The sequence below is a fragment of the Dufourea novaeangliae genome, unplaced genomic scaffold, assembly GCF_001272555.1.
Source record: "Dufourea novaeangliae isolate 0120121106 unplaced genomic scaffold, ASM127255v1 scaffold372, whole genome shotgun sequence".
Lineage (NCBI taxonomy): Eukaryota > Metazoa > Arthropoda > Insecta > Hymenoptera > Halictidae > Dufourea > Dufourea novaeangliae.
In genome coordinates, this window is record NW_015374259.1 from 164,377 (window position 1) to 183,245 (window position 18,869).

An 18,869-nucleotide genomic window follows, 5' to 3' on the forward strand; every position below is an offset into this window, starting at 1 on the left:
TAAACAAGTAATGTCATGAAAAAAGGTTGTTCACAGACGAATTTGAATTATTTCACGTTTAATAGTAAAGGTGTCACTCTTTTTAGATTTTTAATATCAAGCAAAATTTAATTTGATTAATAAAACGTCTTACTGATTGTGAACAGCATTAAGAAAGAATTATTGTAATTATTTAGAACATGGTCCTCAGCACCGATTTCAATGACGTTGAAATATATCGTCAAGACCATTATTCTGAACAACTTTTTCCTATACATATAATAGGCGGTCTCTTTTAGTTTCCAAGATATTCGCGAAAAACTGCTACTACCACTACATTGAATTTTGTCTATACGTACATTTTGTCTATACGGTCGTAACTTTAGAACCGTTTGGTAAGAATTGAACGAGAATCAATCACTAACTTCGAACTATTGAATGGATTTATGTAAGATAAGTCTCTATATGTAGAAATGGTGAACTTTGCATTAATTCCTCTATGTGATGGACTTTACACTGTTTGGCTCTGAACAAAATATGAACTTAATGTCATTTCTAGACTATTATATTGAAAACTAGACAACTTAGAACGAAATAATTACTTTCATCGGAAAGAATGAAATATTTGATTCAAGAAACATGTAAAATGAGATTTAAAAAAAAGTGGACTTAATACATTCTGGCTCTGGGGTCCAGATATTCATAATTCCATCGAGCACACTATGTAGTTGCATAATAAAAATCTAATTACTAATTACAAAAAAAGTTTTAAAACTTTATTGTCGTTTACGAACCGGCCTTTTGCAAAAATAGGGTATTAATAGTTCGGTTTAGTCGGAGACACTCGAATTTACGCGGTGAAAGGGGATTTAATGCAGGTGCGATTAGACGGAGAAAGCGAAAAAGGAAATTTACCTAGGCATGGCTGGCTATCGGACACGTTTAGCCGGTTGCTGTTTCGAGTGTTTTCAGTAACTAAGCGGTCGGAATCAGAGCTTTCTGTGAGCAGTTTAGCCAGCAGGACGAATCGTGGTAAGCCGGGAAACTCGGTGAAATAACTAATTGGAAACGGTACCACCGACACTATTTAGATCGATAAAGTTCCAGGATGCACGTCGTTTGTGGGACACATCAATTCCAATTAGGTGACTCTGTATGCTCCTCCGATACGACCTTTCGCACGGTATCAAATTCCTTCATCGTATTGCTTCGAGTCTTCAGAATTTAATCTTTAGAGTGTCGGAATTTTTTTCATAAAAAAGTGATCTTCTTCGGCCATAAATAGAACAACTTTCTTACAATTGGGCCAAGTGACTTGAGTATTTTTCTGAAGTTAGAAGGATTAGTTTACTAACCGATGTGTGAACAAAATTTTGAAAAAAAATACAACTGATTGAAATCACGAAGAAAACAGTAAAGATCGCCTCTTTCAAATTTTTTATCTGAGACTGTAATGAAAATTTAAAAAATACATTTCTTATATGTATGTATGTAAGTTATATTCTAAAATCTAGTGTTAATGAACTAAACTATTGGATTGTCCCATAAGTCCTTACCATTTCCAACCACTTTTATTTTCATTTTGTATTTACGAAAACTTAAATTCTATTCTACCATATAATCATCGGCATTATCAATAGCATTCAGCTATCTGCTCGACAAGTTTTGAATGCCTTTCCCCCAGAAAGGGATGCAGAAATGTCACCAATGTACTTTTTAAGGGTGGTATAATTGTCAAACTTCTTGCCTAGCAGATGTCGTTTAAAAGCTCGGAACAAGTGAAAGTCCGAAGGTGCAATGTCCGGGCTGCATGGTGGATGGGGTACAATAAACCATTCTAGCTCCTCGACCTTCTCACGCGTCAACTTTGCGGAATGAGGTCAAGCGTTATCGTGGGGAGGCCGAGTTGTTTCGGCCGTTTTGTTCGCACGGCATCGGCCAGCTTATGGTGCTGGTCCCTCTAGCGGTTAGCGTTGATCGTCTGGTTAGGCTTCAGGAGTTCCCAGAAGAGCGTTCCTGGCGGGTCCCAAAAGACCGTCAGCATTAACTTTCAACCGTGTGGATCGTGCTTTGGCTGGGCTGGCAGAACTTCACTGTGAGGAAGTCAAAAGGCGTAGCTTGTGTCATTTTCGTAGCGTACCCAGTTTCATTTCCAGTAATAATTTTCTTAAGAAAGTCCTGTCCGTGCTGGGTGAGCAACAAACTTTGAAAATGCTGACACCTGCGGCTCGATCATGATCGGTCAACGCGTGAGGTGTCTATTATGACATCACTTTGCGGTAGCCACTGATCTGTATACAGAGTGTAACGAAAATGTTGTCTGGCCCGGAAATGGGGCACTCGAAGGGTGAATTGGAACAAGTTTTTCCTTAGAAACAATGTGATCTGAGGCTTCGTTACTGAGATATTAACGAAAAACCCCGACCAATCAGAGCACGAGTTTGTTGGCTACAAATTGCAGCACGTTAAAGGAAACGTATTTCAGTGAATCTTCGTAGTGTAACAATTGATTGAACCGTTACAATTTTATGTCATATTGGGAGGAGACAAATTGAAAAATTCTATGAATGCATGAATATTCACTAGTAGTGTCTAATTAATGAGAGGTTTTAGCAGTCTAATCGGTTCCCAAATTTTTGTTAACGGGAGCAGATTTTTTTGTGTGTAATTTTTTTGCTGTACAAATATATGTATAGAATATATAGTATACTGCTGTGTGTAGAAATTACCACACTAACAAAATGAACATTTTTATCTATTTTTGATGTTGACACAACAGCTGAAGAAGTATAACCTTGATTATGCGAGGAGCCCTGTTTAGCCAATTCTTAATAAATATTTAATATCAAGTGTGCTTCCTACTATGAGGAAAATCTTATTCACCCATATGACGTTATGTTGGGTTGGTCTTGCAATTTCCATGCATAGCGGTACAAATAACGTCTCGTAGACGTTGTAACAATTGTGTGTGAGCCACATATGATATTAGAGCGTGTGATGTTCAGCACGTGAAAGAAGAACCAGAAGTCATAAAAGAACGCAATAAACCATACACGTACAGCAAAGGTCGTGCCACACATTCACAGCATAAAACATGGTGCCTGAATTGAATATACAAGAATTTAGTTCCTCACTTTGTCCTAACATTTCACTTATAAAAATTGTCTCGAATCTGAAAAATGTTTTTTTTTTCTTACCTCTTATGGTACGTCTCAGCAGAATTCAAGTATAGAAACATTATAGAAAAGGGGCTCTGGAGTATAAAAAGAAATAGGATTGCTGTTGTTCATAATGAAAAGATTTTTAATAGCTTCAAAAGATTTCACCAAGTTTTCTCTTCTTCTAGCTTATATCGTGATTAACGTTTACAAAATATGGTTATTTATTTTCTACTGTTCACAATCCGAAGGTACGAAAGAGAATTGAGTACTATTGCCGAATATTTCCATACTTCTGAGGGCTGTTAGTGTCTATCAACTGTATAGTAATATGAAGCCACAGTGTTAACTGAAATATGAAGATATACTGGGTCTTAGTTACCTTCGATGCAACAATCCCTACAAGTATCGAAGGTATTTCTCTGGAGATGCTGGAGCACAGCATTCCAGGAAACTTAACAAGCCGCCTACGCTTGTTCTGGAACGTCAGCTCTCGTTTATGAACACCTTGGAAGTAATGCTTAGATTTCAAGCTGTTTCATTCACAGGCGAGATTACTGCCATCAGACTCGCATTAAACTATTTACGCTTCTGGGCGCTATTGCCGTGGTTCGATGGCGTTAAGTACTGATAATAAAGGTTCATTAATTGTTGAAAATCTATTAAAAATCAATTTGTCCAATATTAGAACACATGTTCGTAAAAGTTTGTTACGTGTTTGAAATGTATTTGTAAATAATCAAAAATTTCTGATTACGTTAAATAAAAAACTTTAATATTAATATTGTATGTTTTGGGGTGCTTTTGATTTAAAAAAATGGGACTTCTTATATGTTTTTGACAGATTTATTGAATTTTTTGGAACAGTCTTCAAGAAAATAATGAATTAAGTATATTGAAGTTGCGAAAACATCTGAATTACTATTGAAGCTTTCAATACGAACGACTATCCTTTATTAATTATTTGTAATTGTTATTTGTATATATAGCAATTAGAGTATCTATGCATAACAGAATGTGTACCATCTAATATCCAAGAAACTTTACAATTACTTGTTTAAAATATTTTACTAAGAAAAATGTATCGAGTACATTGAATTTAATAATTAGTTAAGTGTAATTTAAAAATTAATTTTCTAGGTCACAATTTATTTCAGCAACGAAAGAATATAATTCAGATACAGTATATTTTCTCTTTCTTTTTGCTCATCAAAAATTGTTTACGAAGACGGAAAGCGACGAATATTATTGTTCCAATTGCGTATACTCTTGCGTATTGTTATAAATAATTATTAAATATAATACGATATAGTTGATTCCTCATTGGTAAACCCAATAATAACGATTACGAAAAGCTTAAACAATTTACAGTCATGTAAACACGGGGAACATAGTATCGAATCATTTACATTGTATTTTTACAACACCAGACTCGATTTCCGGGTGAATCCAACATGAATTTCACAAAGAAATATATGTGACGTGTTCTGGCCAAAAGGGGTTATTATTCGGAGTTTTTATAGGCAAAAGTATGTGCCAGGAGACCAACCTCAATTTTCTAGAATAATTGGTGATTTTACAATTAAAGTCACGTATCAGTAAATAAAGTAAACCGTTGAATTAGATAGTTGTATGCTTCACTACTCAAAAATACTGTAGACTGTACATATACATACATACTCCGATCAACCTTAAATAGAATACATAACACGTAAGAGAAAACAGTTGAAACGAAACAGACATGCCCACTACGGAGTGCATAACTTCAAAACGTGTTCACATCGAAAAGTTGTTTTCTCACGTTAGCCCCTTTTTACCAGAAAACGTAACATACTACTATAAATTATCGGAAAGACAATCCAAACATTTCATCAAAAAATGATTGAACCCCTCATAATTCATTTAATTTCTATGTTTCCCTTTGCATCGAAGGCTAATGAATAATTTCCAGGTTATGGTTCTAAAGCATCATAATCCTCCAAGAACGTTGGACTCCATCAGTAGGTATAGGTAGGACCCTGGTCGATCTAAATGCGCGCATAAAATTTTTATTTTTACCTACCATCCTAGCTCTCTCTTTTTCTCTCTCCCCCTGAAATGCGCGGAAAGCTGATAACCTTGCATAAAATTGACGAGCAGTGAGACGATCCATTCCCATGCCAACGCTAAAAATTTCAACGCACGAGTGAACTATGAAGTTCACGGCAAAGCAAAACCCTTGCTTTCAGGGTTGAAAAAGCCATTGCCCTCGCAACCAGGGGACCACTAAATCCCAGGAAAACCATATTCCACCTATAGTTACGTCATTATATCGTCTTGGTCGGCAAACAAACATAGATGTCTCATTTATCCGACATTCCCGTCCATTTCCAGCAAAACGAGATCTCCTAAAGGCTTAGAGTCACAACAACGCCATGTGTGCCATTGAGGCGCCCACGGAACGACGTTTCCACTTCGGTCGGGAAGAATTCAACGGAGACGAGACGCCTTTAACGAGCTATTTTCTCTAACGCAGAAACGTCACCTTTCATTCCATCGACTTTCAACCGGAGACCCCTGTTTCTTACACAGTCGTGGCACGATCCAACAGACACACTCCGCGAAAGTATCCTCTCTCCCGGACCCCTCTTCTGTCACCCAGCCGGCTCTCGTCCCCGGCAAAGTGTGATATGGTGGGAGATAGACTCGGGACTTTCCTTTGAGATCTAATTTCCCGACATTTCAGATTGAATCCAGGCACACTGTTTCCCCCGTACCTGTCCCTAGAAATCTCTCCCCCCTCTCTCTCTCCATCTGGTCCTCTTCTACCGTCACGGAAGAAAACGGTAATCTTAAATAGTGCAGCAGCCGTTACGATGGTTGGCAAGTTTGCGGGGTCTCCCTTTACAGCTCCGACACTCCCTCTCCCCACAAGGTCTCTCTAAGTAATGAACGCGAGAAACACTGGCGAAAATGCATCAGTCAATCCGTGAGAAACCCTTCCACTGGTCTGAATGCCGGGCTTCTTCTGTCCCTTTCGTTCCATCGGAGTCGGCCCGACCCCCGAATTCGTCGTTACGTTTCTCCGGTGGTGTGCCTCCGCTAGGGCTGGGTAAAACTCGACGCCGTCGTCCCCCCCAACCGTAGCGAATTCTATGAGCAGTTTCGTTTCGGTTAACCGTATTTCTCTGCTCGTTTCCATACGATTCCAATGTGGTGGCACACACCCTCGCCCCCTCCCTTTCCAGCACACTTATCGTCTCGACTGCGCGCGGCTAGCAAACTGTACTTCGGGGGTGTTTACGAGAGAGACGAAAGGAAACCTCCGCCCCGTTCGGTTCCTCTACATAGTACACATTCATAAAAGACAGTGCTTGCGTACCGTGGCACTTATGGTACGTAAATATTGGGATGGTTGTTAAATCTGGAGTATACGTAAGAAAGGAAATATCTACCATTCGATTCCTCTATATGATACAGTTTATAGAAGACACTGGTTTCGTACCGTGGAACTTATAGTACGTAATATTAGGATACTTGTTAAGTCCGACGTAAACGTAAGGAAGGGCATATCCGTCATTTGGTTCCTTTACATATGTGCAGTACATACTGCCCTCCTTAACTTAATTGTCCTAACTGACATATTCAGATATCCAAGAAAGATGAGGTTTTACCATTTTCTTTGTGTCGTCCATGTTTTTCATCGTAGGTCATTTCAATATAGGAAATGGTCTGAATCATATTTATTTATTTTTTTATGCGTATCTCGAGTATAAATAATTGAGACGTAGACATAAGTCAATTTAGGACTATCTAAGTTAGTAGATGTTACATAGAATTGAATACCAGGCATACATTTGAAGCTAGGATAAATTAATTAAGCTGTTTCTAGACCCCTAAAAAGCACCCAGGGCATTCTAGCTTTAACTAAAAAGTGGAAAGCATATGGGGCTCCAAATGTTTCGAATAATCTTGAAAAACGATATTTCGTTAGATTGGACATTTTAAGTAAGGGGGATCGTATAGTACATAAGTATAGGGACATTTGTTAAATCTGAAGTAAAGGGGAGAAGTTATTATGAAATCAATGAAGATAGGAAATAAGCATTGTTCGAGAAAAATGAATTCTTGACCTCACGCGTTAAATACGTTATCGCTTATACCTCTCTTATTTATTAGTACAGCAGAGTCTCCTGTATCCGAACCATTACAGACACATAAGTGTTCGGATAATAGAACAATCACTAAAACTTATTAAAATAGAGATCAAGAGAATGGACAGTTTTTTAAAATTACAGAAATTTTTCCACATAGGTAACTGCGTAGAAGTCGATCGAACAGAAGAACGTATACATTATATGTAAACATTCGAATATTAGGGTATTGGATTGTTATATGCTCGTGTACGGAAGGCTCAACTGCACTAGGAAAATTAATTAAAACAGATATTAATTGCACAATATATAGCCTCCCATTTGAGTCAGAATAAATTTGATACCAATTATTTTATCAATCTCACTGCTATAAAAATTGTACGTACTATGTAAATTTCAGAGTGATTCAATAAATATTTCCAGTATTGTATTTGGCAAAATTTCATATTTATCGTTCAAGTGTTCAACAGGCTGCACTAGTGTCAATAATATTGATCCTTGCTGTCTAATATTTCCCGCCATGTTTAAAGTAAAAAAGGGCAAGCAGATGTTTTGAATTTAGACTGTGTTACCGTTTTATTGAAACAAAATAGCGGATTACTTACTGCGACACCTAATGATATGAAGTGATAAAAGTGTTCCAAAACATATAGTTTGTATACATATAACAATACGTTTTCTTTGAACAGTTGTAATACTTTTGAACGACAACGTATATTATTATCGAATTAACACTTTGGCTGCTACGTCAATTACGTATGGGGTCGTGTAACATTTATTAAGAGCAAACAAGTAATTTTTATGACAAATTATTGGATGGGACCAATTTCTTTGAGGCCTATGAGCTTCATGAAAGTTCAAAAAGTAACTATTTTGATATATATTGCATTCCAAGTTTCCGTTTCATTGAAAAAAATGTCTTCACTTGGGTGCTGGAATCACAGTTGAAGTTTTGATATGAAGACGTATAGTATATTATTCAAGACAGTCCTGCAGATGGCTCCATGAAAATTAAATTTCGTGTAAAAATTTATACGGTATTTCCAAATATACGTTTTAATATATTACATACGGAAGTTTAAATGGAATGAAAGATGTCTTACAGTACCATGTCCGATATATAATTGGTCATTTCTACTTTTATTTCTGTGTGGTAAAACTTAAATACTTTCTACGATATTTTAGTACAAAAAGTAAATTGAATTAAAAGTTAAAAAGATTAATGAAAAGAGATAATATTTCATTACTGTGAATGTGTATTGGAAGTGAAGTAATTAATATTAGATAGAGACATTTCTAATTAGTGTCGACACTTCGTATTTCTTACAAATTCTAAAATGCAAGACATTATTTTATCAATTGCCTTTTTGTTTTTGCATGTAATAGTACTCACTTTTTTATTCGTCCAATAATGAGCTTTCTGTAAATGAAATTGTTATTATTTAGCTTTCAATATTTTCCATAATTCTAATTTTAATTAAACTTTGAATATCTTATATCTTCTGTAAATTTTTTATTTGATTTATACTTTTACAGTGTATTTCATTATTCGTAGATTGCTTTCTGGTTACTTGCAAATGCAATGTTATGTATTATCTACTACTCTATTTTTATACATTTTTAAAAGTATTCCGTTAAAATCTTTTATTGCACAATTAATAGAGAAAATAATGCCACTACTAGAATACAAAAATATTTTTAAAGAAATGAGAAAAATACATTGCAAGCAAAATCTGGAAGTGTATACAGAAGACGATCGAATAATAAGAAATCTCCGAATAGTCTGGTTCCCGTTAATTGCATTTCCTGCTAGTTTCCGTGCCGTCTCGTCGGATACGGTGCTTCTTCACAGAAACTGAAAGGTGATTCAAACGTTATGTTCAAAATTCCGAAGATCTAATTCTAATTGTAAAAATGAGTTAAATGTATATAACACATAATACTCTGCAATAAAATGGGCACAAATTTATTGTCAAATATTTTGTTAAATGTATCTTTATCGTACTTATTTTGCCGCCATAAGTTTCAGTTATTTGGATGCAAGAAAATGTAATAATGCTTTTTCGCAAACGGAACAAAAAACAGTACTCAAGGATTTAATAAATATCTAGAAAAAAACTTAATTATTTTAATTACATTTTTAAATATATCGGTGCATTGAATAAACTTTGTAAAAGAGCTGTGGAATGGATTTTTCTTAAATGTTAATTATATTTCACGTATTAGATTTATTTCGTTTTCAAAATTGTATTCGATATAACATAGAATAGTTCATATATTTTCTCACAAGTTCCTTCAAAATTAATATCGTTAGAAATGGTGATAGGTGGGTGGTCTTTCATAAATATGTAAAGGTGTCTTAAAGATTCTTACTGCGTCTAGATTAAAACATTCTCCATGTCGATCAGAATAATCCTTGTGACGGCGCCACCTCCTGTTTAAGTTTAACAGGATATCCGGCGCACTTTTAAAGACCAAGAGTTCACTCTATCATATAAAAAGTTGTTGAAACTTGCTACGAAACCTGTCCAAACAGTATCAATTTCAGCCATCTCGTTTATAAGTAGCTTGCCGATTTTTATGCAAATTTACATTTTTATGAACTAATTTACTAAGACAACAAATTATTTAACACCTAATGAACTATGGTGAAATAACATAAAAAATTCAACGAAACCTGAATGAAGTTTATAATCTCTAGTTTACGCAATGATACACGGTGTTTATAAGTTAAATGATTGATGGTAAAAAATAAAAAAATTTTTTTAAATATTTGTGCTTTTCCAAGCTATCAAATTCTTAACCATTAATATTGTAATAGTATTACAATTGCTCACCAATTAATCAGAATCAATTTCGTACAAGGCTATAAAAATGTTACGGTCCAATTTTAGCTTCATTTTTATTTTTGTATTTTTTAATACTCACTATCGGATAAAGCAGCTGGTTGCTGGTTTCCATGGAAACAGTCTTCAAACAAACGATTAATAAAGCAATATGTTCGTTACTTTTGACAATCCAGCTTCGCTAAACGAGTATCTCAATATACAAGTCTAAGTCATTTAAAAGGATCCCCATCAATATGTTTGAAACCGTTGACGATACCACAGAGCGTTTCAGACAAAAGTTGAATTGTTTCGAGGATAGAATAAGTTTAAGTCGGTAGTTTTTTTGTAGGTGGGCGCGAAGAAGAGACATGAACGTCACATTTGTTTTATGAAATAGAATCCTATATTTTTTAATATATTAATTGATGCAGCTCGTCATTCCCTATAAAAAAAGTATTATGCTATTTATGCTGAAAAGCTATTAGTTTAGAAAATATTTTAATTTCAAAATTGCAAAGTGGTATTAGTAGTAAGATGATTTACCTATTTAAGTGACGTTCAAAATTACGTCATTTAGCATGAACCCAGAGATTTACTCGGTCTTTGAAGTATCTACCAACCCTCCTAGCATTTCTTTTGAAATTGATTGCCATATTATCTATTCAAGCGTAAGATGTTAGATGTCGCGCATAATATCGCGCTCAGTTTTGAAATTAAAATATCTCTTGAATTAATGGTTTTTTGGTATAAATAGTTCAACACTTTTTTTAAAAAAATATATGAATCTGTTTCAGAAACAAATTTGAACTTAATATGTTCATTACATGTCCATCTACAAAAAGATTGCTCGCATGAAATTATTTCTCCCTTGAAACCAGTGCACTTTAATCTGAAACAGCTTTCGATATCATGAAATGTTTCGAAGGTATTCGATATTTCGATAATTTGCGGATATCGATAACAGTTCTATCCTATATTGGACAATATTTCAGAACAGTACACAATTTTAGATAAAATCTTAACCCACGACAGTCTTGTATCCACTTCTTTCACCTACAATTCTTACAGTTCCACACAATCATAGTACTCAAAACGAAACTTCATTTCCTGTCAAATAGTAATGTCGCATCATAAAGTAGCGACTTTAGGATCTCGAGGGTCCAAATTGTTTTGTCACCAGTGAGCAGGCCAGAATTAAGATTTTTTGTGATCCAGGGCTATTACATGTTGGGGAGCCACCTTGCTTCGAAAGCGCGGGGTATTTGTTGCAATACAGCACAACAAAGTACATGAATCTTCTAAAATTGAAATTTATCTTAAATAATAATAAGTAAGGGGCCCCACTTGAATGTGGGGTTGAACTGGTACATGATCCTTTACTAATTTTCTAACAAAAGGTAATTTTAGAATCAATGCGTAAGGATAAGCAAAAAAGCTTCTGTCTCATTTGGATGTGACATACCAACAAGAATGAGGCTACCAATTTGCCGTAAGGGAAACACTTACATCTTTGATAGAATTTAATCAACAGAAAAGTTTCTCCCTCACCCTTTTCTTCGGGGGAGGGGTGTTCTTTCCTTCCTGGAAGGAAGAACCTCCTTCTCAATTTTTCGTATCGCCAATACCCAGCTGGAATCGTCAGCTGAAATTTAACCATCACACAGTCGTAAATAGACCCATCTCATTCCCATTTCCACCTTCAATACTTGCTTACTTTAATAAAGTGCTATTCTTTACCACAAACTATTCTCTTCTGTCAATCTAAAAAATCACGTAAAGTTGTGTCAATCAAAGATTTCGCGACACAATAATTACCTGAGCATCTTATCTCAATTCTTACAAAATAGAATCGTCCAACGGTTAAACCCTATTTAACCGTAGCAAGACGAACGATCTCTTACAGGCCGATTAACAGCTCACGCCCCTTTCCACTTGGAGCCCCTAAACAAATTAGTTCGATCAGACAGTGTTCCGATTAACGAGCATATTTATCACCATCCCCGATGGAATCGTTTCCAAGTAGGCAATAATTAATTTATGGAACGAGACGCAGTTTCATAATTCACTCGCGCGACACCGGCAAGTTTACGTGCACGGGGGGCACGTGTCTGCCCTGTCACCGAACTGTCACACGGGGGATAAGAGAGACACGCGCCAGCGAAGCTCGGTCGCGAGCGAACGAGTATCGTCGTGATAGGGACGGGTAGGTGGTGTGCACGCGTCTCGTCTGTTCCAGTGAATGTATTCGTTGAGACTGTTTTAAGCAGTTCCGGCGACTTGCGACGACGACTCGGTTATAACGATTGAAGTTTCGTCATAGCGTGGATCACATCCTCGTAATTACATGCACACCTCGCCTCACGACGAGGACGTAGTGCAGGTGGTTCCACCTTCTGCCGACTACTGTTGCCTGGCTCCCTTAAACCGTAAGTGGAGTGGAAAGATATTAGGGGTGGGACCAAGTCTTTCTGGCTTTACTGACGTTTCGTGGTTTGACGTACGACGGCCTGGAAAAGTCCTAACGTAGACCGAACTTCCTCTAACCCTCTCTCTTTTCCTACCACCTCTATCCTATTCCGTCCCCTTCGCCCCCGTCGTTCAGGAATTTCGACAGTATACTAGTCAGAACTTGTTTGCTGGGAAGCGATGCTTGCAATGTCTCGCGAGATCTCGAGCGTTAGAAATGCACGCGCATGTGCTCGGTGGATTGTTATGGAGTACTTGATGACGATCGTTACTTGGATACTTGCTGCGATGCTATTATTAATTTTTGTTACGCAACGAGCCGTGTTGCTGGACTTTTTATAGGATTCTTGTAAACATAGTTGCCTAAAATTGCTCAAAGTCGATGTTAAAAAAATCTTGAAGTTGCAGTTAACGAGGGAATTTTAAGCGAAACTACAGGAAATCCTCGATGAGTGTTCGAAGGTTCCTCGGCACTGAACATTAAACATTTCATGAACTAATGGCGAGTTCTAAACCTCATTAAGACGTCAGCGTTACACCTGAGGATCTGTCAGTGCCGAGGAGTCTTCGAACACTCATCGAAGATTTGTGGTATCTCTTAGTATGATACATTAAAACAATAGAATACATAATGTATACGTCATGTAAAAGTCGCCTAAATTACAGTAAATCGCCCAATCTGGCAACATTGGTAACGCGGAAAGAGTTGATTTTTCGAATGCAGTTACGATCTTTGATAAACGAATTTTAAGCCAGCGTTTAACACTAGAACTACCGAATAAATAAAATAACGAAACGAAGATTATAAAAATTAAGATTTCGAAATATTCTTGTAATATGGTGGGTAAGACATCTTCAATTACTGAGCAAATTTTAGAAGTACCAGGAACTCAAATGCAAGGAACTTTATCACCCTATCGATATAGTAAAGAAGCGATGAAAGTATTAAGTATGTTCTAATATTATCAGTAATGCTATAAATTACAATATATTTGAATTATGATAAATAAGCAAATAACAGCATGTTGAATATATATTTTTTCTACAATACTCTATAAAAAAATTGTTTGCAAGAAGTAACAGTAACTATATTTATAAACAAAAACAATGAAGTTCTGTTGTCTTTGTATATGTAATTTTTCGCAACAACTGATTTAAATTTATTCTTGGATAAAGAACGAAATGTTTGTTGACGTTTTCAATACTGGAATACGAAGCGCATCATTTTAAACATTTATTCGCTGTGTTTATAGTCGAGTTTTCATTTATTTCATGAAGAACAGAATACTTTGGTAGAATGCATTTGTTAATGCATTGTATATAATGGTTGCTATAACATTCGGTCAGACTGAAGATCTCTGTATTTTTGACGGTTTTTAAAATATCATAAAAACATGCCTATCGCTTTTCTGCGACTCAGCGCCATGTATTTAGTCATAATGTACCTTTCCTCTGAACGTTTTAGTCATTTGTCGACGTTAATTCTCTGCGAATGAATACTTGTGTTGTTAATCTCCCAAAAATTAAAAGAATTAAAATAAATCTCTATCCCTTTCAACGTGCCCCTCGTTGTTCAGGTTTTAGTACCCTAAATAATTTTTAAATGCTCTATAAATATGAAAAATACTCGAAATAATGCTCCATTTACAGTTATTATTAATTAATCTAGATTATTTTTGAACGTGTTTTCCAACGTGTCATCAAGACCGATTTTCAAAATAATCGTATATATTATTGCTGAGGCAATATTTTCTAGTTGCAAACGATTTATTCTTCATTTACATATCCACAATAATTTTTGTCTCTAACAGTCGAGCATTTGAGCTTCAAACTGATTTATTGTTTTTTAATCATTTTAATTTTCTCATTTCTATAATAACACTTCAATAATTATTTACGATTCTTACTTCGCACATTAAATTTTCATGTGTAACAACTTGATACAATTTTCGATAAGACCCTATCGTCTTACTCTGAACGATTAATACGTTGACTATTGTGGGGGTCACTTGTTGGAGTTGCTAGTTACGCTGGGTGGATCATCGCTTGAAATAAAATGTTTCCCTCAAAGAAACTTTAACATTTATGAAATTACCAATACCATTAATATTGTAACAAAATTACAATTTTCATTAAAGTAAAGCTGCAAATCATAATAACATAGCCTAATAGAACATTTGAATATAGTGTTTAATTTTTCTATTTTTGCTATTATAAGTCCTAAATTATACTTTAGTGTAGTGAAGACTTCACTATGATGCTATAAACAAAACATTCAAAAATCGTTCAACAATCAACGTGCTAATTACTAACTTAACGAGTCCTACATTTCAGTCTTTGAGTTTTATTTCAAACAGAGCCAATATGAATCTGACTTGTATTAGAAGATGCACAATAAAATACAATCGAATCAATCCAGAAATCTAAACGTTTTGTTATTAGTGTCGCTAATAGAGGTAGGTTGTCGAATTCGTATGATAGAAAATATTTTTTATGATAGTGGTGATTGAATTAACTGACTTAGTATATAAGCAACACATATTGTCTATTATATGACTCAAATTGCTCACACATGCCAAGTTACAGTAGTAGTCCAATCTAGGCGAAGGTCCAAATACTGCAACCTTCCCCTAACCCAAACAAGTAATTAGCAACCGCGTACAATAGAAACGAAAAAACATATTTCAAATCAAATCTGTAACTCAAACGGCTGATATCACAGTTCCACTATTACTCAGCACTCCGTACAATAAAACTGCATCACCCATTTCTTCATACCTATTCCAGATTCACGCACAAAGTAAACCGTCCCATCACTAGCGAAATATTTATCAACGAATGGCCCTGCAATCACCCAAAGCGCTGGATCTACGTTTCCGTAAATAAATTGAAAGCACAATTCAAACATCTAGAAAAGTCCCAGGAGGGACAGTTTCTCAATCCCCCAGAGGGTCGACAATCCTCTTAAGGGAGTATCTAGAAGCTGAAAGTCAACTACTCAAATTCTCCTTTGCCCGATACCGAAATCACCCTGCAACTACGTAATGAACGAGCAGTTTCGCGGGCGATTCGGCCCAGCAGCCTCGTGGGGGAGGAAAAAAAAAATGTAGAATACGTTCCGTCGTTTTCTGCTCCAGCAAGTAGCTACCCCCGAGGCGCCCTCTGGTTCCGCGTTAACGGCGATTGCCTGGGCCATGTGAAAAATTCAACGGGGCGGATTGTTAGGGAACAGTTCGCCGCGACGGTGCCCAGCAGCAACAACATCGGCAACAACCTCCGTCGACCGTGTTACTTATTATATCGCAGCGGCGGCGTGTCGTTAATTAACGAAAAGCCACGGGCCGCTCATTGGCAGCGTTGCAGGTCCGAATTCCCTCCGCGCCATTCCCCTACCTATTCCTCCTCCCTTGCCGCGTCGCCTACAAACCCATGATATGTTGCTCCTGCTTCCCCCGTCGCAAGTGGGAATGGGGTGGGGCGTGGGTAGGCGTGGAAGGGGGCTAAGGGAGTCTGAGGCGAAATACAGTCAGGATTTAGGGGCTCCCGCGTTATTCAGTACTGCTCTCGCGAATAGAGTAATGCGCGCGGATATAATTTAGAGATTCGGTAAGAAAGGAAATTTACTTGATGCATTGTGCAGCCGTTAAGCGTATCATTAACATTAAATTCTGGCCCGTTCCAGTGCGAACCGGAAAATATATCTCGTGGGGGACGAATTTTGGCACGAGGGCAGAAATACCGTTGCAGGATGCGAGCGGAGACGGGAGTGGAAGGGGGGGGGGGGGGGGCCACAAGAACGGGTGTACCTGGTGCGGTGAAGTTGCGAAAGTGCAACACGTCGAGTCTAAGATTTTGGGAATCGTAACGGGGAGGATGAGATTTTAGGTGGTGTCTTACGTTTAGGTGAAGACGTTGAACGGGGGTGTTGTGGAAGGTTTCAGGTGGAGATTTTTGTAAAACTATATGAATTCGTGTGGAAATGTTTCACTCTGGGAAGGCTGATTATCAGACAGGGGTGGAGGGGGCTGAAAATGTGTCCATTCTGGCATATACCGAATCTTGTGTTACAGATATTTCTGATACGGTTCCTGCAGTATGAAGGGAGTATAATACACAGTATAGACCTTCTAAAAAATCTATATTTTTTTTGCATACTCTGAAGGTACAGATTTTCGAAAATATGTCTGCAGAAGGATTTGCATGACTTCGTGAAATTATTAAAGTTATAGATGTTTTCAAAAAGATAGCAGTTTGCAACTTTCAATATGCAAGACTTTAAACACGTTTTTGTCGACAGTGTAGTTTTTTAAATGATTGACACGATATCGCAAGTTGATCGATTATTAACGCATCCATATTTTATTCATTCTTGTTGTTTCACCGCTATATTTTTTTCAATAAAAGTGTTAATTTCATAAGAGTAAAATAAGTAGAAAATGTAGAATATTAGTTATGTGAATTTTGATTACAACACTAATTGAAATTGAATTTACGTCAGGCACTGTTTTGAGTATTCCGTCTGATAATTGTCGATTATTTCCACTTACACAGTCTTGAATGTGTCGTATGTAATTTACGATAGTTCATATTAGATTATTGTGAAAAGCAGAAGAATACTATGCTACTAGTGACATTTACAATCATTCACAAAAATGGAAACGGCTAACAGTAATCAGGCACCTGAATGACATTCCCATTCACAAATCAAGGACACACATTAAGTGCGAAGATAACTTCATTACAAAATTAATAATTAATGGTATTAAATATATTGTATCTAGAGAACATTAGAGTTAAATAAACAACAACTGAAAACATCCCTCTATATTCAGTTATAAATGTTGGGCCAATATTTATAAATGGCTGGACAAATTATGCTCAAGTGCATACACACATAAAAATGTTGATTGTCAATTTTCCTGAGAAACCACTTGCTTCACCTTTTCGACTGCTTTTTGTATTAGAATAACCTTCTGTAGGATTTTACTACCAATTCAGAGGTATCCTGTTCAAAATACTACTTTCAATAGTGGAAACTTCATGAAATACTTAGTGACAATTTTAGAAATACTTAAACATCATAGAAATTATTGTAAAATGTTGTTTTAAAGACTATATTCTTTTCAGACGGGCATGCTGTCAATCGTTGTGCCACCAGATTTTATCTCTGAAGACACATCGAGTGATGTCATGGTACGCGAAGGAGGACAAGTGAGTAATTTCTTCAACATTATATAACAATACTGTACCAGACGAATTCCAGATAGGTACATTAAAAATTAAGTATCCCCCGTACGATTATGAGTTACCTATTATGCCTTGTTTATTTTTCTCCCATGAAAATTCTAGGAGTTTTGACATGCCATAAAATTGTATTCGTTTAAAAGGAATTTAACTACAGATGTTGAACCTGATAAGATTGTTCGATAGATTGTTAAATGATAAGTATACAAAGAGCCGTGTAACTGGAAGTTCAGAAAAACATATAATAATACAATCTTCTTTGTAATAAGACGCTTATACGAGTAAGGTAAAATGTCTTTCTTAAAAACAAACAATTTTTATCTGACACCTCTGTATCTATGTAAATAACGAAGTTATTAAAGGGGCTGGCATTAGATATTTCATCATCTTCAGACCCATTACTGTTATGAATATGTATGCACTAGAATTATGAAAAGCGTGCAATACTCCCTTCAAATAACGTGAACACCTAACGCTTTGTCGACGAATCCAAATACATATTAATTAACAATTTGACTGCCACGTCACCCAAATATGGATGACACGTACAATGCAAAAAGGCTGGATTATTTAAATGTCGTCAGAAAATTTGTGCGCAAAATTAATATCACAGTATAATTTAAAACAAGACCAACCGCCTCTAATAACTAAACGCATATACTTTCGACAATTTATGATTTAAAAAACGAAATACAGTGTGTCTGGCTACGTACAACCTTTTTCACTGTGCCAGTCAACGTGTTAAAAATACAATTAATATCCACGAAAGGTGTCATTTTCCATTAAAATACTATAATTACGTCCAGAAAATTTACTTGGTTCTCAAACTATACCATATTTCAGTCGCGAACATGGATTTCAATCACGCTTCACGAAAAGGAAAGCTCTGTGAATATTGCTGAAGTGTCTCAATAACCTGTTGCGCGTGTGCATATCACGGCATCGCGTGCTTTCGTATCATATGTCTGGGCGTAATGTGAAAATATTTCCCAGTTTTCGGATTCCTTTATCGAAGCTGATGCCGCGACCGTCGCAGGGAATATTACGTTTTCCTAGAAACG

At 36.3% G+C, this 18,869-nt stretch overlaps 1 protein-coding gene across 1 annotated transcript in view; it reads left to right on the forward strand.

The window, feature by feature from the left end:
• LOC107192630 (hemicentin-1-like) overlaps window positions 1–18,869 on the forward strand; it is a 70,673-nt gene that overhangs the window by 24,251 nt on the left and 27,553 nt on the right. Inside the window, exon 5 of the mRNA XM_015581934.1 lies at window positions 17,692–17,775. Within this exon, the coding sequence (XP_015437420.1) occupies window positions 17,692–17,775 (84 nt within the window). The remainder of the gene's footprint in view (window positions 1–17,691; window positions 17,776–18,869) is intronic.